The 22,476-nt window shown below is 41.9% G+C and overlaps 3 protein-coding genes across 9 annotated transcripts in view; 1 reads left to right on the top strand and 2 right to left on the bottom strand.

The window, feature by feature from the left end:
* Positions 1-1,629: 1,629 nt before the first annotated feature.
* On the bottom strand, positions 1,630-10,191 carry LOC135091248 (facilitated trehalose transporter Tret1-like). Of its 4 annotated transcripts, none has more exons than XM_063988705.1 (12): positions 10,077-10,191; positions 8,839-9,057; positions 8,074-8,208; positions 7,746-7,839; positions 7,343-7,591; positions 6,772-6,900; positions 6,305-6,514; positions 5,958-6,154; positions 5,277-5,427; positions 4,615-4,758; positions 4,354-4,457; positions 1,630-4,132 (listed from the first exon to the last, which is right to left on the bottom strand). In XM_063988705.1, exons 3-12 carry the CDS (start codon positions 8,167-8,169, stop codon positions 3,953-3,955), a joined length of 1,554 nt encoding a protein of 517 aa, XP_063844775.1. In that variant the 5' UTR covers positions 8,170-8,208; positions 8,839-9,057; positions 10,077-10,191; the 3' UTR covers positions 1,630-3,952. The 4 variants fall into 4 exon arrangements, with proteins under 4 accessions (XP_063844775.1, XP_063844774.1, XP_063844776.1 ...); XM_063988704.1 differs by lacking the exon at positions 10,077-10,191 and adding an exon at positions 9,814-9,953; XM_063988706.1 differs by lacking the exon at positions 10,077-10,191 and adding an exon at positions 9,746-9,883.
* Positions 9,885-14,597, top strand: LOC135091250 (small ribosomal subunit protein mS37-like). 3 transcript variants are annotated; one of them, XM_063988710.1, is made up of 4 exons: positions 9,885-10,012; positions 13,027-13,219; positions 13,861-13,979; positions 14,432-14,597. In XM_063988710.1, exons 1-4 carry the CDS (start codon positions 9,950-9,952, stop codon positions 14,546-14,548), a joined length of 492 nt encoding a protein of 163 aa, XP_063844780.1. In that variant the 5' UTR covers positions 9,885-9,949; the 3' UTR covers positions 14,549-14,597. The 3 variants fall into 3 exon arrangements, with proteins under 3 accessions (XP_063844780.1, XP_063844781.1, XP_063844782.1); XM_063988711.1 differs by lacking the exon at positions 9,885-10,012 and adding an exon at positions 11,966-12,124; XM_063988712.1 differs by lacking the exon at positions 9,885-10,012 and adding an exon at positions 12,229-12,341.
* A 200-nt stretch (positions 14,598-14,797) lies between these two features.
* LOC135091249 (zinc finger Ran-binding domain-containing protein 2-like) overlaps positions 14,798-22,476 on the bottom strand; it is a 29,798-nt gene continuing 22,119 nt past the window's right edge. For both annotated transcript variants that reach the window (XM_063988709.1, XM_063988708.1), the window contains exons 6-9: positions 22,283-22,428; positions 22,004-22,117; positions 19,423-19,497; positions 14,798-19,060 (exon numbers count right to left, since the gene is read on the bottom strand). In XM_063988709.1, the coding sequence (XP_063844779.1) occupies positions 19,024-19,060; positions 19,423-19,497; positions 22,004-22,117; positions 22,283-22,428 (372 nt within the window). In that variant the 3' untranslated portion in view covers positions 14,798-19,023. The remainder of the gene's footprint in view (positions 19,061-19,422; positions 19,498-22,003; positions 22,118-22,282; positions 22,429-22,476) is intronic.

Here is a 22,476-nt window from a genome sequence, read left to right as displayed (position 1 = left end):
CCCTTGTACAGAATTTGCTAGCAGCTGGGGGGGGTGAGAAAAACTGACGGAGATGTCTCAGAACACCTAACTTCATAGAAGCTGTTTTAGCTAGAGATGAGATGTGAAGTTTCCAGTTCAGATTATAAGTAAAGGGACAGACCGAGGATGTTCAGTGTAGAAGAGTAGGACAGTTGAGTGTCATTGAAAAAGAGGGGATAGTTGTCTGGAAGGTTGTGACGAGTTGATAGATGGAGGAATTGAGTTTTTGAGGCATTGAACAATACCAAGTTTGCTCTGCCCAATCAGAAATTTTAAAAAGATCAGAAGTCAAGCGTTCTGTGGCTTCCCTGCGTGATATGTTTACCTCCTGAAGGGATGGACGTCTATGAAAAGACGTGGAAAAGTGCAGGGTGGTATCATCAGCGTAGGAGTGGATAGGACAAGAAGTTTGGTTTTGAAGATCATTAATGAATAATAAGATGAGAGTGGGTGACAGGACAGAACCCTGAGGAACACCACTCTTAATAGATTTAGGAGAAGAACAATGACCGTCTACCACAGCAGCAATAGAACGGTCAGAAAGGAAACTTGAGATGAAGTTACAGAGAGAAGGATAGAAACCGTAGGAGGGTAGTTTGGAAATCAAAGCTTTGTGCCAGACTCTATCATGACTTCACACCTAGTAGTGATATATCGGATATTCGCCTCAGAATCCGCATCCATGAAACATCCTAGTGAAAATATCTGCATTATTATCCGTATCCATGTTTTAATGCAACAAAAGATCCGCCTTAATATCCACAACAGCATATTTTTAGATCACAAAAGCTCCGCCTCCGCGTCGGAGAAACGGGAAGTTGCGGATCTGAGAGAGAGAGAGAGAGAGAGAGAGAGAGAGAGAGAGAGAGAGAGAGAGAGAGAGAGAGAGAGAGAGAGAGAGAGAACTTTTGTTGCTCTTGGTCCTCTTAGCATAAAAAAAAAAAAAAAAGTGAATGAGATTAATACAAAGTAAGCATGAGTGAATTGAGATCATTACAGTGTCTGATGGTAAATATGCCATTGCTAGAATAAGAACGTGGGTTTTTCCTCTTAATCAGTGTAAGAAACAGCTTGAACTCCACTTTTATATTTACTTTGTTAGGGTGGCTAAACTGAAAAATCATTCAATGAATCGAACAGTTCTTTGTTTCTGCAAAAGCAGTTAAATTCTCTCCCTTAATTTATGTGGTATTAGAATTACTCTTCCTCCTCTTTCTTCATGCTGTTGTTGTTCTTCATTCTCTTCTACTGTTGTATGAGGATATTACCCCCCCCCCACAAGATTTCTATATTATTAATAGCAGAAACACTCCTGAAAACCCGGCTAGTAATCTCTGTGGACTTCGGAGATGGCTGTGGTGAGAGAGCAAAGCGTTTCAGAATATGGGCCTTTCAGTCTTTCAGCTTATACCACGCAACACAAAGGTTAATAATGCACGTGTTTGAAAATGCACATTTGCGTCACTCTATTTCAAATACTTTTCATTAACAAGACAAAAGATCATTCGGTCTGTGATGAAGATGTTATAAATACATTTAATATGGATCTATGCTCTGAGGAATGACCATGTTGATAAGGAATGTTCTGGCTTGATGGAGAGAGAGAGAGAGAGAGAGAGAGAGAGAGAGAGAGAGAGAGAGAGAGAGAGAGAGAGAGAGAGAGAGAGAGAGAGAGAGAGAGAGAGAGAGAGCACTTTTACAGAATAAAAGTATTTAAGTAAGAGTATGTAGGTAAGGTAGGAGGGGAAGTCATGGGAATGACAAAATAACGTAATATTTTGATAGGTTTTACTTGAGAGAACCTGAGTAAAAGGGCGAGCAGTGTGTAGGTGGTGGACCCAGCTGGCAGGATGGGAGATGTCTGGTGTTGGGGTTGAGGGGTGTGTGTGTGTGTATGGGGGGTGGGGGGCCAGGAGACAGGGCTCAGATCTGTGGGGTGACTGATAGTGGTGTGCGAGGAGCGGGACACATGGCTGAGATCTATGGATCCCCAGCAGCATGGTTTTGTAAGCCACTTTTACGGGGCACAACACAGGCTTGGGAGGATTCTTTGGGTGACATATTGCACATCAAAACCCACATTTTATGATTTGTGTGCACAGAGTATAATGCACACAAATATATCAAAGGAATCCTAAAAAAAAAAAAAAGCACGTTTACAAGTGAAATAAAATAAAATCAACACGAAAAAGATAAAGATTTATGTAAAGATATTTCAAGAAATCATTAATGTTTAAGAATGATTTAAGTTTTCTCGAGGTCACACTGATGCTCTTTGTTCAGTAAGTCATCATTTCTGGAGTTGGTGACACCGCAAATGTATACAGGCACACTAAATAAAGTATAATATATATATATATATATATATATATATATATATATATATATATATATATATATATATATATATATATATATATATACATAACAGCAACATTTGGTTGTGAATACTGACTTCGGTTCATGTAATACTCATGTAAAAATCAAATAACAATTCTTGTCTCTTACATCTTAAGAATCCAGGTTTTCAAGGACAAAAGAGATGATTAATCAAGTTTTCACTGCTTTTCTTTCTTGGCGATTGTGCAGAATTCTTGAATTGGGAAGACATGCATGAAAACCAAAATAATATTTACTACTGTTTAAGAAAACTAGTGCAATTAAAACACAAGAATACCTCTTAATTAATATAGGTAAGCCCAGCCCAAAACTGTCCTCTTGTTCATCCATCAGTAAATAAGTGTTAACGAAGATATGTACTGTGCTGCTTTGGTCCCAAACAGATATAATGGCAAGAATTTCTCTTATACATAGTTATTGAAGTATACGACATTCTACCAGTAATCAATTCTGGTAAATTTGTTATACTTATTAAAAAATTCACATTTAAGTAGGTCTGTTTTGTCCGTTATCCTCAATGGCAGCAATGAAGCCCTTGTATTCACCATGTACAGGAATGTGCATGCCTATCAGCAGCAGCATCTTCACTGCACACACATTCTTCTAAAACCATATACAAGTACATGAAAAAAATTAACCTAGGTAAAAATAATGATAGAAATAAATGGCATCAACAGGAAGCAAATTATAGTATGTAATAATATCAACCAAATTACCAAATTATGGGTAACAAAAGCAACGAGACACACAAAACTGTGATACTTTGCATAAAAATTAGTTATGGAAGTTTAGCTGCCTTTCCTTCTGCATGACAAAAGTGGTCAGTAGTTTGCTGCACACAGATTATGACCATATTCTGAAACACTTCTGCACCGCACCTCCACTACTTTCAAAATGCTCGAGATGAAGCAGCTTGGAGTTTTAAAGATTGTTTTTATGGTTATAGTAACATATTAACAAGAATTTTACATTACTAAAAAGGTGAAACAGCCTTCAGAACTCAAATAATCATCTCTGAGGCCTTTGAAAATAGTCGAGGTGGGACAGCAAAGCATTGAGGTCTTAGTGGGATGGAGCCTCACTGAGGGTATATATGATGAAATTTTATCCCTTCTAGTGCAGCTAATTCCAACTAAGGTTCTTCATATATTTTCATATATCCTTGTACCCTCACTGTGCCTTCTCATCATTATACAGTAATTGGATAATGTGAAATATGCAAAAAAAAATTAATGAATAAATAAATAAAATAAAATAAGATAAATAAACAAATAAATAAAAATAAGCATAAATAAATGAAATAAGATAAAATATAAGAAACAAAATTAAGTAATCAATAAATATCACTAACAGCAAAAGGGCACACACAACCAAGAAAAGATTCGTGAATACTGAAAACTCACTCGTTCATGAACTTACTTAGGTATCACATCTGTGCAATTCTGATATTGTTCATTGTCTTCCCTGATACACAGCTGAACTTAGAAACAGCCCACTCAAGCCTCACAGCCGTATTATGGACAACCAAGCATCAACAGTCAGAGGAGTTGCGTCTCCCTATTGTCACTGAGGGGGCTGGCGCACCAAAGGAGGCAGTGATCTCCTCCAGGGTCTTGCCTTTAGTCTCAGGCACCACGGTGATGCAGAACACCAAGTTCACCACACACAGTGCAGAGAACACCCAGTACAGGCCAGCATCACCAAGAGCAGACTGCAGATGAGAAAGAAGACTTAAAACTCAGCATTTCCAGGCAGATAAAAAGACATCCCTGTATACATATAATGGTAAAGCAGACCACTTGACAACATGGGCTGCCCCTCCACTTACACACCACCTAAACTTTTCTTGCACATTACCATCAATGCTCATAAAACTTCACACTCAGAAGTGAAACAATGATATGAATATTTATAGTAAGGCAATAAACTCACTTCAAGTGGAGCAAAAATAAAGGTGACCAAAAAGGCAAGAGTCCAGTTGAACATGGTGGCCTGGCTGGCTGCCATCTCCTTCACATCAGGAGAGAAGAGTTCACCTGAAGGAGGGGACAAATACTACCATGTAACACACATTTCCTGTAATAATTTCCTCAACATATTGCATAAGCAGGCTCAAACACAAGGCACTTTGGACTTGCAATCACAAACAGTAGTGAGATAGTACAGAAAGTGAGCCTGTGCACAGACACCCACCCATCATAAGCCAGGGAATAGGGCCATAACCAATTGAGAATGAGAAGATGAACACCATGAGGGACACCAGAGGCAGCCAGCCCAAGGTCTTTGTGGCCCATGAAGCATCCTCTGTCTTCATGTAGAAAAACTCACCCAGAGCAACTGAAAGAGGCAATATCATACATGTTAAGTTGAGGGTGTGCATCCCACCAATTGCAACTCACTTCACTACTTTCAAAATATCTTTCTTTGACTAAATAACACATTCATCTGCTACTACAACGACAAGGGGTGTAGTGCACTGGTCTACGAGACTGTCCCTTTCCACCAGAGTGTGAATGATGTGTGTGTGTGTGTGTAAGTGTGTGGTGCTCTGTCTGGGATACTTCATGTGGGATTGCTGACCTGGTATATATAGTGACAAACTATAATCACAGACATTTCTATTGAATCTGTCATCCCTATGATCCTTCACCTCAGATTCTCACCATATCTGCATTGCCATTTAATGCAAACATATCTTCTATTCCCTTTAGACATGATAATTCCAAAGCCTAGAGGTGCCATTACACAGAATACATTCCATATTTGGTAACAACTAGTCAACAATGGAAATATGAAGGCAATCCCTGATGCAGTGAGCTACTGAAAGCTACACTTGTCCCAGTGGTGAGCCATACCCAATGACAAGGCCATGATGGAGGAGGAGGCAATGAGTAGCAGCTTTCTCCCTGCCTTATCCATGAGCACTGTGGCCAGGAAGGTTGCCATCACCTGCACTGCGCCCACCACAATGGAGCTCACGTCATCTGGTATGTTGGAGCCAGCACTCTAAGGGGGAAAGCCACATACTAAGGGATGCTTGTCTTGTCCTTGCCACTCATGGAAACTTTCTAAGGAAACAGATCTGCCCTATGCATGTACATATCCATTCATATCATGACAGCATCTGACATGTGTAAGTATTTTTAAAGTTATCTACTGATATTCATTCAAAAATTTTGTCTTGAAATATATATAACTGGCAGAAATCTCCCACAAAAGAGGTTGGTGCCCACATCAACACACTCGCACCTTTAGGTACTCCCTGAGTCTGTATGGGCCTCAGGTGGGGAGAGGTCTAATTCCCATTGGCCACACTGTGCAAGGGTCAGCAGCAAACAATGGTCACACCCCCTGGTGTGGTGCAGAACTGCTGCACACTTGCTGCACAGGTCTTAACACATACACTTTGGAAATTCTTACAGAATCCAAGAAAGTGAAGAAGTAAACTAAAAGAAGTGTTTAAATATAATGGCATGGAGATGAACACTCCACTCAGCCTCTCTTCTTTAATTCTGTCCTTCAAGGAGATGACTTACACTGAAAATGATGGTCAGGTTGAAGAGGACGCCATTGACGCCCGAGAACTGCTGGAAGAACATGAGGCTCAAGGAGATGAAGAACGGTTTGAGGATGTATGGCTTGCGCAGGTCTGAGCAGGAGGCTGTGCTCTGCTGCCGTTCCTCCATTGCCGCACGCAGCATGTCCAGCTCAGTCTGAATGTGGCTGTCCTTTCCTGGATGGGAACACACACACACACACACACGTGTATAAACTGATATATCACATTTCTAACTTTTATACATGCTTTTAAAATCCTTAGTAGTTTGTGATGATGCTTGTACAGTAAGAGTCCAACCATCAATTTGAGTTGGTGCAGCAGTACCTCTGAAGTACTGCAAAGATGCTGCAGCCTGATCCTCCTTGCCCTTGAACAGCAGGTAGCTTGGGGACTCCTTGGCAAAGAACATGAGTATGGCATACAGGGTGACAGGAATGATGCACAGGCCGGCCAGCAGGCGCCAGGATGGCAACACAGCCCCCAGCACGTAGGAGTACAGCAAGCCCAGCGTCACCATCAACTGAAAGCTGCTTCCTGCACACCACACAATTACATCTTCATTAAGTGATAAAATGACATTAAAATGGCATCAGCAAAGATCACCAGACAGCACAGCCAATACATACAATTGGTTACCAACAAAACTGACTGCCTAAGGATGAACACACGAATTTTACAGATGAACTCCCATGGCTAAACTCTTGAAGCAAGTATTACAACAACAATATGTAATGTGAACAGCACAGCCTGAGGAAAGGCTGATGCTGTGTAATGAGGTTTGGAAGCCTCACCCAGCGTTCCCCTGATGTCCGACGAGGAGTACTCGGCAATGTAGGTTGGCACAGAGAGGGAGGTGATGCCACAACACAGTCCTGTCAACACACGTCCCACCAGCAGCATGGCAAAGTTTTGAGCAAATGCTGAGAAAACAGACATACACAAATGAGAATTAAATAAAAACCAGAATTGTACATTTTTAAATCATTAAACACTATAGATATGTATGAACATTCATAAATACTGGCTGAAACAAGTCAAGGGTCATAAGATCATCCTTCTATCCTATATCAGGCTGATATCCTACTAAACATGGATAGATGAGCCAATAACAATACAAACAAGAGGAGCTCCCAGTCTCTTGTCTCCATGCCCTACATTCCCCTTCACAACACACAGGGAATATATTGGCAGCATTTTTCCCACCCAACCATATGGTGAGGGGCCAGTCTCTTCCCATCACAGGAGCCAGTTAAGGGGATTACTAAGCCAAAAATCTATACAGAAGTGTCAGGCCTTTAATGTCACATTAGGGACTACATTTGCATTCTGTGGAAAATATAAAAATGAGATGCAAATACTAACTAATGATGAGCCAGCCACTGATGAAGGGCACGACAGAGGCCAGCATGGTGCCGCGCCGCCCCAGCTTGTTGAGGCACAGGCCACCCACCGGCCCACCTACCAGGGCTCCCACATTCATGATGGAGGAGAACAGTGAGTTCTGACTCTTGTCCAGGTGCACAAAATCATGAGTGGGATTGTTTATCAGCTGGGCACCGGCAGGGGAGGAGTAGCCCAGCACAGTACCCATTGCAAATGCTCCAAGAGTGGCTGTAAGAAAATTATACACTAATATTTGTTCTCAGTGAAACTCCTGCTCTAAAGCTGTGTGTGTGTAGGTGAGTATAATTAAAATATACATAAGTATGTATTTGTTTTGGTGAGTCACTGCTGTAGCTTCTTTGGAATGTCTGGCGGCACCAACCTGAGAGAGCAGTGAAGTACTGGGGAGCACGTGCCGGACGGCTGCCCACCAGGGGTGAGGTGAGGACTGCGTCCCCCATGGCTGCCTCTGACCTCTGCAAACACAACAAAACATATTTTCTGACACTGTATTATAATTAATGTTGGTAGAAAATCATATTCTAATCTACCTTACAATTGTACAAGTGCTGTCTACTAATGGATGATGTAAAGAAATGTAAACATGGCTTCTTGCAGTTAAATTCATTCAATAATAGTCTAAATGACATCCACCTGTGTTGAATATCTTGTACATATTCAGTTTCAACCAGCAAATCTGATCCACACACCTGCTGGGAGTGTGTCTTTGGGTCTCGAATCAAAGGCTGCTCCAGCTCCTCTTCTTCACCACCCCACGGACTCCACTCTCCATCACTCTCTGACATCAGTTTACTTTTTCAATGGCTCCTTATCAAGTTGTTTATCTGTATATGGTAAACAAATAACAATGGATCACCAAACAATGTAATCAGCTGTACTAATGATCCCTATCAGAGGAATCCACTTGTAAGGGACAAATATAAAACCACCAACTATTATGTAGCAGTGAGCCTGTGGTTTAAAAGTCATGAGGCAAATGAGAATTTAATCTCCACATTTGTGATAGTTTTTTGTTGCCTTCATCCAATTATCTTTCCCATTATCATCAACTATTGAGTAATGCTTTCACTCACACAATTCCTCATCCTAGTGCAAGCTGCAGGTAACTAAATGAGGATTAAGGGAGTACTCTCAGCCCACTAATTTACAGACATTTAACTGTTTTGTCTCTTGGGAAAATATATTTTTTTCAGGTTGTGAGCTACACATTGAAAGGATCAGCAGTAAAATCAATGAACTGAATGAATTTAAATCTAACCTAACCTACCACTCAGATGAAAATGATAATAATGTTATTCCAATAGTATCCAACCAAACCTTGCCTAACATAACTTAAGCTTCAGATGAAAACGCAAACGTTACTTCCATATCATCCTATTAATATGTTTCACCATCCATCCATCCACAACAGACAACGGACAAACAGTTTTCTCTCTTCCAGTAACTCAGCTCACCTCCTGCACACCTGTCCTTAGCCAATACAGGTAAAGCTATGGAGATACTATGTTAAGTGGCGGGTGTTTTGACGGAGTGGTGGTGGGTTAGGTGCTGGGAGGTGGGCAAGTCTCACTCTTCCTCTCCTGAACCTTCAGGTGGTAGAGGAATTACCCCTCACCCTGGCAGAGCACGGAGGACCTGCTTTGCTGCCCCCTCATGGCATATCTGTGGAAAGGCTGTAGAGAGAGAGAGAGAGAGAGAGAGAGAGAGAGAGAGAGAGAGAGAGAGAGAGAGAGAGAGAGAGAGAGAGAGAGAGAGAGAGAGAGAGAGAGAGAGAGAGAGAGAGAGAGAGAGAGAGAGAGAGAGAAGGGGGGGGTTAGCTTAACACAATGGTGCTAATCAGTGTAATGAGTCAGACACTTGTCCTTGCTGGCAGTGAGGTTTTGTGATGGGTTACTATGACACAACTACACACGTCTTGAATGGTGTACCCGTCTGCACAGGCACTTCCTATACCACAGATGAACTGGATGTGGTCCTTTAACTAAATTTGCCCCACTGAATAATTTCTATGGCCCACCATAGCATCAAGTGGAGGGTTTTACATATATATATATATATATATATATATATATATATATATATATATATATATATATATATATATATATATATATATATATATATATATACTCATTTTTATCAACTAGAAAAGCATTATGGATAAGTCAGATAACCACAGCAGCAAAATCTAGATAAAAAGAAAAGAAAATCACATATATTTTGAATGATGGCTTAAAAACAAGTCTAACACTTCTGGCTTTCAAGTAAAAATCATACATTCTCATTAAGACAGAATACATGAACATTTTTCCCATCCTTTCGTTACTGTAGACCAACGCCCTTCTCCCGTAAAACAAGTACCCCGTCACTCCTTCAGAGGCTCCGTTGTTTATGAAAATGACCTGCTCTGTGACACCTGCCCGCGATACCTGAAGCTGGTCCTGGCTTTGGCTACCGAGCTGTGTGTGGTCACGTGATGATGAAGGCGTGTATAATGGGTGGTCAGAGGTTAAGTGGTGGTGGCGGTGGCTGGGTGTGTTTAGGAATCACGAGGATCTGGAAGTGATGACGCAGGGAGGAAGGGGGCGGATCAGTATCACCCAGCAACACAGCATCACACAGCAACAGGTGACGTGGCTGTCCTCACTTCCTCCCTAGCAAGATTCAATGACGGATGTATAGCAATGCACACCTGTTTGCAAGTGGTGGCAGGTGTGTCCTTGAAGGGTTCTTGTTGGCAGCTGTCAGAATGTAAACAAACCCTGCGTGACGTCTTCGCCAGAATTTGAAGTGCCACTTTTTTTTTTTTTTTTATGTAGGAAGGACACTGGCCAAGGGCAACAAAAATCTAATAAAAAAAATCCCCACTGAAATGCCAGTCCCATAAAAGGGTCAAAGCCGTGGTCAAAAATTGATGAATAAGTGTCTTGAAACCTCCCTCTTGAAGGAATTCAAGTCAGGAAGGTGGAAATACAAAAGCAGGCAGGGAGTTCCAGAGTTTACCAGAGAAAGGGATGAATGATTGAGAATACTGGTTAACTCTTGCGTTAGAGAGGTGGACAGAATAGGGGTGAGAGAAAGAAGAAAGTCTTGTGCAGCGAGGCCGCGGAAGGAGGGGAGGCATGCAGTTAGCAAGATCAGAGGAGCAGTTAGCATGAAAATAGCGGTAGAAGACAGCTAGATATGCAACACTGCGGCGGTGAGAGAGAGGCTGAAGACAGTCAGTTAGAGGAGAGGAGTTGATGAGACGAAAAGCTTTTGATTCCACCCTGTCTAGAAGAGCAGTATGAGTGGAACCCTCCAGACATGTGAAGCATACTCCATACATGGACAGATAAGGTCCTTGTACAGAGTTAGCAGCTGGGGGGGTGAGAAAAACTGGCGGAGACGTCTCAGAACACCTAACTTCATAAAAGCTGTTTTAGCTGGAGATGAGATGTGAAGTTTCCAGTTCAGATTATAAGTAAAGGACAGACCGAGGATGTTCAGTGTAGAAGAGGGGGACAGTTGAGTGTCATTGAAGAAGAGGGGATAGTTGTCTGGAAGGCTGTGTCGAGTTGATAGATAGAGGAATTGAGATGAAGTTACAGAGAGAAGGATAGAAACCGTAGGAGGGTAGTTTGGAAATCAAAGCTTTGTGCCAGACTCTATCAAAAGCTTTTGATATGTCCAAGGCAACAGCAAAAGTTTCACCAAAATCTCTAAAAGAGGATGACCAAGACTCCGTTAGGAAAGCCAGATCACCAGTAGAGCGGCCTTGACGGAACCCATACTGGCGATCAGATAGAAGGTTGTGAAGTGATAGATGTTTTTTAAGAATCTTCCTGTTGAGGATATATATTCAAAAACTTTAGATAGGCAGGAAATTGAAGCAATAGGACGGTAGTTTGAGGGATTAGAACGGTCACCCTTTTTAGGAACAGGTTGAATGTAAGAACGAGTGAAAAGAGAGTGAGAAGACAGGTGGAAGGAACAAGCCAGTACAGTGTTACAGGAAGTGTTTTGATAGTGAGAGAGTGAGAGGCGAGTGAGAATATGAGATTATGAGTTATAGTGAATGCTAGGAGCACAAATCAATATATAATGTGATTTCTACATTGGCATCAAGAAGAAAAAGAACTCAGACAACATGTACAATCAACTCGGCACGTGACATTCATTTTCTACTATGAGAATAATATATTTACCTCGTTCACCTGCCTGTTCGTGTTTGTGAGGCCGCGTCAAGTCAGCGAGTGACACAAAAAAAAGTCCGGGGACAAGGCAAGAAAGGCGAGACTAGTAGGGATAGTTGGGGCATGTGATTAAAAGGGACGAGACATGTGGGAAGGAGGATGCTGGAAATGGTCCTATGTACTCGTACTCGGCAGGAGGAAGATAGGAAGACCAAAGAGGAGATTTATGGGTGCAATGATCATGCAAGAGAGACCCACGGAGTCTAAACAGAATCCATGGGAAGGCGTGAGACATTTCTCCTAAAGCGCTCAGAAGTGACGTCTGACAACCAATGTGAAGAAGTACAACACAGAAATTAACGAGTTAATTAAGCAAGAGGAAGAAATAAGGTAAAGAAAAAGCAGAAAGAATATAAATAATAAGAACAAATATATATAAGCAAATAAGAAAATACAGATAGCAACACGGGGTTTAAAATCAGCGGGGAGAGCTGTTGAAAGGGCCATCTCCCGTCCCGACCCACAACTGAACATCAAAACACAGCCGACTCTCCTCATGAATTAGGTAACTATGATGCATTCCCTGCTGTAATCAGGCACCACACAGGTCTCACGTATTCCATTTATTAAGGAATTTGCGGACATCAGCAGCAGGTTCACTCAGTGTGGTTAATGTTGAGAACAGTCGCCGCATCTGAGTAGTAGTGTCGGCAATTTGTAAGAGTCGCTACTCCCACCTATGGTAGCACGGTAGCCTACCGACTACCAGACCTCATTTCTGGGTAACTCTCTCTCTCTCTCTCTCTCTCTCTCTCTCTCTCTCTCTCTCTCTCTCTCTCTCTCTCTCGTAATCTGCACAGTGAAGGAATGAAACTGTGAAATCAAGATACATACATGGGTAAATTTTTAAGTATTCTATTGCCGCCACTCTCCAGGACAAACAGGTTTGGGGACCTGATGGGACAACGGGGTTTCGGGTGAAGCTGGGAGAGGCTAAAATAGGCCAAATTTGGGATCTCTTAAAAACCTAAGGAGAAAAACACAACCTTTGGATAAAATCCCTAAAAATTAGTCAACAAACGGGTAATATCCGCAGCCCATACCCCCGCTACGCTATCATAATCTTTTAAAGTCACTAACCTTGCTGACGGGGGGACTCTGCCCCCTCCATAAACTGCTATGCTATCCTAATAGGTGAAATACATCCTTCTCTATCCTCAATAAACTTGAGGACTTGGTGGAGGAAGCAGGGCTGTAGGGTCAGGGAAGCCAAATATGCCAAATTTAGACATACATGAAATCTAAGAATCTTAGAAATGCAATAAGGACAGCTCTTATTGACTGAACAAGAGATATAACAGAGCACATGTCATTCCATACTGGAAACCAACATATGCTGACACAAGCATTACACTACATTCCTCCAAGTGGCAGTACAATTACCTTACATCTTTGCCCCAATTCCAGGCCAGACGCAGCACACCCCATCAACTGTCCACCACCATGCGGCTCACCCCTCTCAACCTGCGCTCCATGTACCTCGTCAATAACCAGCGCCCCAAGAATGGCCGCCGTGCCACCCGTGTGCCGTTCCCTTTCAATGGCTGCCTGCCCCTCCAGCTGCGGGACAGTGTATCCGGCAAGAGTGAAAAACTGCAGAGTGAGTTTTTGGAGTTGACTTGAAGTTCTCCTTTACTGTGTGCTGTTATTGTGGTGGTGAGGAAAGTGACTGGTACAAGACAAGGCATTTCCTGACTTCCTTAATATTATATCTACAGTGTATTGAGTTATGAGAGATCTAAGTTGAAGTGGGTGATGCTTAACTTAAATATGTTTAGGAATACTCAGTATGCTTAAATCACAAATGCAGTAAACCCTTGATGTTGCAAAAGTTGGATAAATTGTACTCTTTGAACAAGCCTCACATTAATGGATTCTTGATGCTATGAGGCAGAAATAACACCAGAACTATACAGACAGACCTACTAGTTTTGATTCCTGTCACTTCTGTTATATTTGGTGCCAGTTGGGAGGGAGGTCCACAGTATCTGCCTGCCACACTGTGCTGACAAAATGCCATCCTGTCATGCCTTGCTGATCCTACACCTACCCAATTACACCTGTTGGGAGACATTGTATGGAGAACACGGAGTTAGGAACACAACTTTGGAAGCAGATGCAGTTAAAAATCATAAACAATCCTTTCTTCAGTCTCTATACAAGATTATTCTATAACTATATGCAGGAATTTATTATTATTATTTTTTTCAACATGATTAGCATAAACTCTCATTTCTACAGGTAATCCATGTGTTCAGGAAATGTTTGTGATGTTCTCCTGCTTCAAGAAGAATGACTTTGACCAGGCACTGTGTAGTAAGGAAATCCAGACCTTTGAAGCATGTCACCTCAACCATCTGGTAAGCCTGCATTCAGAAACACTTTGCTCTCTCACCACAGCTACTTTCCAAGGCCAGAGACAAATAGCTGGGTTCTCGAGAGCATTTCTATTGTTAATAATGTAGAAATCTTGTTAGTCTGACACTAGAATCATAAAATCATCCATAAAAACCCAAGCAGCTCCAACTAGAGCCTTTAGAGTATAGTGGAGATGCAGCATACAAGTGTTTCAGATATGGTCCCAAGTCTCACAGTGGAGGCTGAGAAAGGCTTGGTATGCTGAACAATGCAGTAGACTCCAGGTGATATTTCTTGGAGACCTTATAACATACTCAAGTTTAACCCAGTCACAAGCTTATGCAGAGGAATAATTAATAAATATATGGATGATAATTTAACATGTATACCTACTAGTGTTATTTTATCAACTTCTGGAAACAGTGCGTGCATGTTGCTTTCCTCTTTCTTCCAGACCAACGAGAAGAGGAAGAAAGAACAAGAGAGGCGGGGCGTCATGGTTCCTGGTGAGAAGCGACTTGCTCACAAGCAGTTAAATCACCTATTAGGAAGATACAAGCAACCTGTGTAGTTTAAGGAGTTGCTGTGTACATAGTGTTGAATAAAGTCTCAGTTGTACATTCTTGGGTATTACTATGTAATTGTCCTTGTTGGATTTTGACAGTTGCAATTTCTTAACTGTTTCATTAGTCAGCATGGTGTGATAAGTAAACTGCTACCAGTGGTGCAGTCAGCCTGCACCATGTGGCTACCCTCACATGCATGACACAAGCATACAAGTAAACTTATTGGGAGTCAACAAATTACAATCACATATAACTGGTATATTTTTTTTTATTTCAACACAAATTAATCTCCACAGGGAATAAATGTTCACATTATATGTAATACAGGGATGTAAATCAAACTTCAATGAGGTGTTTGCATGAATATGAAGGTTGATCTTGAAACAAATACAGCGCTACACAGTCGTCAAGCAGTGTTAGCAGTTCAGGGAGGCTTGGACTCCACTGCAGAGCCTAGAGGAATCAGCTCTATGTACTCAAAAGGTATAGAAACTGGCCACTGTTGCTGCCTTTACAGGACACTCAAGCACATGAGATAGTCTGTTACACTGCTAAGTAGTAATAGTATACATCAACACACCTTGACCCCGAGTGGAGCCAAAGGGACACCACCACCGCTACTGATACTCTGGTCTGACCCTTTATCTGAGCCCTGAAACACTCTGATTTCTTGAAGGTCAAAATAAGGGATGGTATGGATGACTGCATTAAGTCTAGATGAAGAATGTGGTGATGGGAATACACACATAAGCAAACCCTCAAGACACTCTGGTTCTGATGGCCTGTTTCTGTGAGACTCCCCAATGTGGCCTTTACAGCAAGTGTCTGAGTGAGTGTGTCAGTGGATGTGTACTGAGATGATGCCTTAAGATGAGTTAAATAAGTGGGGAAGGTGATAGGAAGATTCAGACTGAGGTAGGAGTTCCATATCCTCTTGTTTCAAGTACAAATTAACTAATATATTCTCACTGAAAATAATTATAGTTGAGATGTAAGAATATACAGTTCTCCTGCTTCAGCTCAAGTCTCCTTACCATCTTGCCATCCCAGGATGAGTTGAACCTATTGAAGACAACTCTTAGCCACCTCAGGGAACTGTATAGCAAGGTGAACTGAGTGTATGTACATACACAAAACAGTCTAGGAACCAGTGAATGCCTGGTAACTTCTTAACTGTGAAAATGTGGCAAGCTATCAACAGCTAAGTATCGTGCAGAATGGATGTAGACGCATCAGTCTTGCGTGTACACTCACCCACACCAAGTGTTGTCACTCCGTCCTGTGAGCTTCATCCAACATCTTACATTATGGCAATTGGCTCATCATGACTTGTTTCTTATAAAAATACAACTATTACTGTGACTGTCATTACAAATAAACCGATTTATAAAACAAATCTGTTGTTTTTACTTGTTCTCTAAAAGGATTTATTTCCAAGGCCTTGTTGAAACTTTTCAACATGTAATTCATTCTTCTGTTCAAATCTCGATAAGAACAATACTATATATAATTCATCAACTTCCAAAGGAACTATATAAATAATGTATAGATAAATGTGTGTGGTATCTCATCTCTAGGGTCAGCTAGGTTTTAGTTATACAACCATAATCATATATAAAATAAATTCACAAGAATACAATTTAATCAAAGTATCCTGTACAATGTTACATTTCACAATAAAATAATTGAAAGAATGTACTCACATATACATACTGAAACACTCACCAGTAAAAGACGGGAGCCATCATCTGGTGAAACCCTCTGAGAAGTGTGACAACACTCAGTACAGCTGACTGCACTTGATCTTGGTCAACAGTCAAGTAACAAACCTTACTCACTCCCAAGTGTTTTGTGTTCCCCAGTGATGAGTCTGCTGCACTGCTTGGACTCTGTCACTTGTCAGGGTTCATATGGAGTGTCTGCAGCCTGGAGACTCAACACTGAAGTGAGTCACAACACAGTGAAGGGAGAGCAGGAACTTACTTGACGACTGACGGCGACTGAACCATCGGATGTTAATAACGAGTATCTCCTTTACAAGGCAAACTACATATGGATCTTCAATTAATACACAAACTGGGTGAGTGGTGGGTGGGTTGCTCTTAAAACTAACCTCATAAGGACCTGTGAGCACTGATTCGTGTTCAATGGAAGGGAAATGCATAACGTCAAAGGAAACTGTTACATAAGAGTACGCATGGCCAGTCAATGGGAGGGGGATATCCAACAGTCTGTGATGGGACTTGAAACAATGAGAGTCCTGCTGCAAAGTAAATGTAACCAGGAACCACAATGTTGCTTCAGGAATCATTGTCAAACATGAGAAAAGAATGGCAAGTCAACAATGCACGTATCTGTGTGTGTGTGTGTGTGTGTGTGTGTGTGTGTGTGTGTGTGTGTGTGTGTGTGTGTGTGTGTGTGTGTGTGTGTGTGTGTGTGTGTGTGTGTGTGTGTGTGTGTGTGTGTGTGTGTGTGTGTGTGTGTGTGTGCGCGCGCGCCTCTGTGATGTCTGTGTGGCTACATATACCATAGTTAGGGATGAGGAACACACTTAACAACCCCCCTGGAAAAAAATACATCCATTCCCCAACCTAAATGTATTTATTGGATGCCTCAAAGTCCTGTATGTATCTCTTCCTCATTCCCTCCCCTTGCATCGAAACCCAACCCTTGACTTTATAGGGAGGAGATTACACTGACACTAATCTTTCTCATCCCAGCATTTAGCATCCTGTCCTACATTCTAAGAACTTGTATCTCCATACATCCTCTCCTGTCTCAGCCAAGCAAAAGATTAATTAATTGTGTTAAATGACTCCTTTCTAACACTCTAATTTAATGAAAACTAACAGATCTGGTTTCACAAGTGAATTCTCTCCTGTTGTGTCTAATTTCTTAAGCATTTGTACATGTGTCTTTCAATACAGGAATATGCATTCACAATGGTCATGTTTGTAGTTGTCGTAAAATTTGACTATAAACCGAGAGCCAAATTATGTAGTGGCAGTGAGGAAGATTGTAGTGTGTAGATCCCTGCTTCAAAAAAGTCTCACAGTCCATGTGGAACAGGAGGCGAGAGCAGTGCTGTGGCCAGAGAGACTCCCACAGCACCACCAAGCCTTACTTACAACAACACCTTACTCTAGGTCTTACTCCTTACTACACAAGAAGTCTCTGAAGGATGAAAGCATGCCCTTAACATACAGCACATGTCCCAGAAATGCAAGTGTGGAAAACTTACTACGAATGGTGACATATCTAAAGCTAACCACATCGTCAGAAGTACTTGAGTAAGAGGTAAAGACACTTACTCGCTTGCTTCGTTAAAACCTCTCAAACACTGAACAATCTCGTCTTAACTGCAATGACTTCCACATAAACTTAATGAAATGTTCTGGAATAAGTTTATTATTATAAGTCTGAGAGGAATGATCAAGTTGTCATAACTTCTCTGTGCTATTTCCTCTTTAATAAGTAAAAATCCTCAACAGTTACTTGAAGGAAGTAACAAGTGTCATACAGTAATCACCTGACAGTCGAAGGGTTAAAATACTTAAGATAAAACCCCTTTTTTCAAGCAATGGTGAACTCTGCTCTGTTTTTACCCTCACCACATCCCTTCATCCCACCAAGCTGTGTGCAAGGGTGGAATCAGCAATTACTGCCCTCCCTCCCTCCTTTCTCCCTTCAGCCAATGAACAGTAAGCACCCGCATCTGCCACACACAAGCAGGGAAGGACAAACAGAAGCGTCGTTGGGGAGAGACTCCCTCACAATGTTTTCTCCCAATCACTCGGGACACTTGATGCACATGTTCCTGGTGCCTCCAGCTGCAGTGGGTTGGGCCATCAGGATGCCTGCTTCACTTACACATCACTGAGCACACTTACTTAACTACCTTCCTTATGCTACAACTGATACACATTTGCATAGTCTGGGATAGGTAATGAGAGGTTTCACACACCGCCGCACGTCTTGACAGTAATGCCCCCGAGTGGTGCATGATGTCTGCACAAGCCGAGTGAGAGCGCATTCTTTATCAGGAGTTGCATATGCATGTGTTCTTCCCTAACGTTATTCATCTCCATAGGAATAGAGACAATTTCCAACCAATTAATTAGTAAACATGGTATCTGTGCAGACTAGAGAGAGAGAGAGAGAGAGAGAGAGAGAGAGAGAGAGAGAGAGAGAGAGAGAGAGAGAGAGAGAGAGAGAGAGAGAGAGAGAGAGAGAGAGAGAGAGAGAGAGAGAGAGAGAGAGAGAGAGAGAGAGAGAGAGAGAGAGAGATGGTTGAAAAAAGACCAGTTTGAGTTAATCCATGGAAAGACAAAATACTGCTACACACCTGCGATTGCTGCAGGTGTGTGTGTACGTATGTGTGTGTGAGGGGGAGGGGGCAATGGGGTTCTGCTCCTGCTGCTGCTGCTGCTGCTGCTGTTCCTGCTGCTTGAGTTGCCACCACTCCCACTCCACACTAGCATTACTTTCTGGAATATTTCCGGTCCCTTGAATATGACCTGGAAGAAGACAAGAGGATTTCCAAAACATCACCCACAGCAAAGCAGGGGAGGCAAGTTCATTCTGTGTGCAAGTTAAAAAGTCATGTGGAAGGAACTACAGCTCTTTCTGAGAGGCAAAGTGAAGCACACACCAGCTACAGAATGGACCAATCTTATCAAAAGTTTAGGCATATCAGGATGATAACATCAGGGAAAGATCAGGCATAACCAGGATGTATAAAAGGCTTATAAACACAATCCCAGCAGACTTAAGGGTTAAACAGAGAAGAGAGCAGAAAAGGAGCATACAAGTGTACAAACATTAATATTCCCCCATCCTCCTTCTCCTCCTTCTCTCCTCCACATCTGTGACCTGTTACCTCGACCTGGAGCGTGACCGCGTCCTGCTGTGACGTGATATCCGCCTCCTCTTGGAGCCTGAACGATCCCCAGACCTACAATGACCAAGGCATGTAATTTTACCCTAACCACAGGCATGAGTGTTGTTATCAACCTACACTGGCTGCCTACTTGTGACGTGGCTTGTGATTGTTGTTGGTGTGATAGGAGAGATATTGTTAGGTGTGGAGTTAAGTATTAAGATGTGCTGGGAGAGACGATGTCAGGTGTGGATTAATTTTATCCTAACCTTAGGCATGAGTGACATGACGTGGTTTGTGTGTGTGCTGCTGGTGTGATGGGAGGGACCAGGTTAGGTGTGCATTGAAGTAAAGTGTACAGGTGAACTGCAATTTATGAACAAGTTATCTCCCTATAAAAGTTAAATAAATAAATGAAAAAATAGTTTGTGATTGTATTGTTGGTATGCTAGGTGAAATAATGTTAGATGTGGATTTAAATAGTTAAGTGTATAAGTGAACTATAATTTATTAATGAATTATGTTCCTAAAAATGTTTAATAAATAAATAAATAAGTAATGTAAATAGTTTGTGATCATTTTGAAGGTGTGCCAGGAGAAAATACCATGTGATTTGTAAGGAGCCAAATGAGTTATCTGAAGTAAATGTTAGATGACACAATAGCATTATCACTATCAAAAATTATCCATTGCGAGTTATATGATGACCATAAACAATCCACAAAAGTTCAATATTCAGGTACTGAGAAAGTAACTGCTAAGCTAATGTAGTGTAAGATAGAGTGCAAAGCAGTGATGAGGGAAACCACAAGACAAAACATAAATAATTCTCTACTGTATCACTCTGTTGAAGGAAACTGAAAGTGGAATGGGCCAGACAAGTGGTAGTTTAAAATGAGGATTTTTTCCCTCTTCAAAGATACCTCACATAAACATTCAGCGTGCATGGTGGGGCTTAAGGATCACGTGGTAAGTTTGAGCCATCTTACATAGCATATAAGACACCACAAAACTAGTCATAGTGCATGGTAGGGCAACTCAGAACAGAGGGTGCTGGGAATCAAGGACATGGCAAAATCCTTACTGGGCAGGTTTGGGTCTATTCAGCTCCACACACCAGATAAGACACCTCACACAACCAGTTGAAGCGTGGACAGTCAAGCAGCTAAGAATACAGGACACTGAGGATCCAGAAGGGGGATGTTGGGTCACTTAAGCACCACACAAAAGATGGAAGCAAATGTACTGGAGGAATCTAAATGACTTTCCGAGGTTTCTTTGAAGAGGAAAAGCTCTAATTTTAAACTAATGGTTGTCTGGGCCATTACAAAGCAGGGAAGAGAAGAGTTCCCCTGATTCATCTTGTGTTTCCTCTCATCACCACATTCCAGAGTTCAGGGCTGTGTGATGGGTGTGAGTTAAGGTGGTGTAGATAACAGAGGTTGGGTAAATCACATGAATGGAATGAATAAAGGTGATGCTTGGTAAATCTTAAGTCTAGTTATGCAAAGGAATCAAAACTTTACACTCAGTCTTGGCACCTGAATAATTTTGGTATTAACTGATTGTGAAATATCAAAAGGGACTTCATATAAAATTACTCAAGACAATGAGTGCATGTAAGTGGATGAATAATGAATAATTACAGTGATAATGATTGATATTGGATAAAGATTTACTGGAGTGTGAAGAATAGAAGAGTAATCCCAAAGCAATCCTTAAATATACTGAATGGATGGAGAAACACACACACACACACACACACACACACACACACACACACACACACACACACACCTTGACATTAGCTAAAATCTTCAACATTTCTCTCTCTCTCTCTCTCTCAAAATCCTAAATATGGTCAAAGTAGTCAAGGCAAGAAATTGACAACTGTAAGATATATTAAGCTCGCTCTCTCTCTCTCTCTCTCTCTTACACACACACAAATGCACTGTACTGCCTAACTTGTAAAAAATATATAATGCCTCTCTGTCTCTGCTACAAACACACTATTACTCATCTAGAAGTCTTTTCATGTCTCCACACACCTACAGACAACCCACTGCATGACTGTAAAATAACATAAAACTCTCTTCTCTCAATTCATACACATCCTGCCATCTGAGAACGTAATAGAATAAATAAAGTTCCTCCATTTCTCATCTTACATCATTTGGATAAAATAAAAGCATCGTCCCTCACACATGAACAGAAAGACCATACCTCCATCCATAAATCATGTTTCTCTCAGACTCTCTCCCACACATGTCTTTCTACACACTGATGAAATAAATGTCACCTCTCAGTCCCTCACACAAAAGGACAGGAAGGCCATACATACCTCCATCCAATACAGAACATAAGGTGGTGGAGGTAATCACCCTCCATCACACACAAAATAACATCTCTCCCCATTTTCACTCCCAGATCCCTTGTTTTCTTCCCCTCTCCCTCTCCCAGACACCCTCCCTTCCCTCTCCATTCCCAATCCCTCTCCCAAATCCCGACCCGTCCCCGAACACCAGGTACAAGAAAGACTTCGGAAGTGATATTAACCTTTTCCTCAAAGTTACCCGTTTACCTTGACCTGGTCCGTCGCGACCTGCGAGACCGCGGCGATCGGGACTTGGAGCTGGAGGTGCTGTTGTGCCGCCGCCTTGACTTGGACCAGGACCTTGAGGACGACCGTGAAGATCTGAAGGTACAAGGGGACTCGGGTCATGGTGGGTCAAAATACGCTGGGTGATGGGGATTTAGGTCATGGTGGGCGAATGAATATTCACCCACTATACAAAATAATAAAATAAACAAACAAAATAAATAAAGAAAACAAATAAAAAACACCTAACCCAAGCATTACCTGGACCTGGATCTAGAGGAGCCTGATGAACTGGAGCGTGACCTGGAGTAGGACCGGGAGCTGCGTCGACCCCTGGAGTAAGAGCGAGACCTGGAGCGGGAACGCCGACCCTTGTGTGGGGAGTCGTCAGTCTTCCCGTTCCTCTTCTGCAGTGGGTGGAAGAGACTTGGGTGAGCATATGGGCTTTGCTGTTG

Source organism: Scylla paramamosain, chromosome 37 (genome assembly GCF_035594125.1).
Source record: "Scylla paramamosain isolate STU-SP2022 chromosome 37, ASM3559412v1, whole genome shotgun sequence".
In the NCBI taxonomy this organism is placed as follows: Eukaryota; Metazoa; Arthropoda; class Malacostraca; order Decapoda; family Portunidae; genus Scylla; species Scylla paramamosain.
This window is presented reverse-complemented; position numbering and strand designations above follow the sequence as displayed.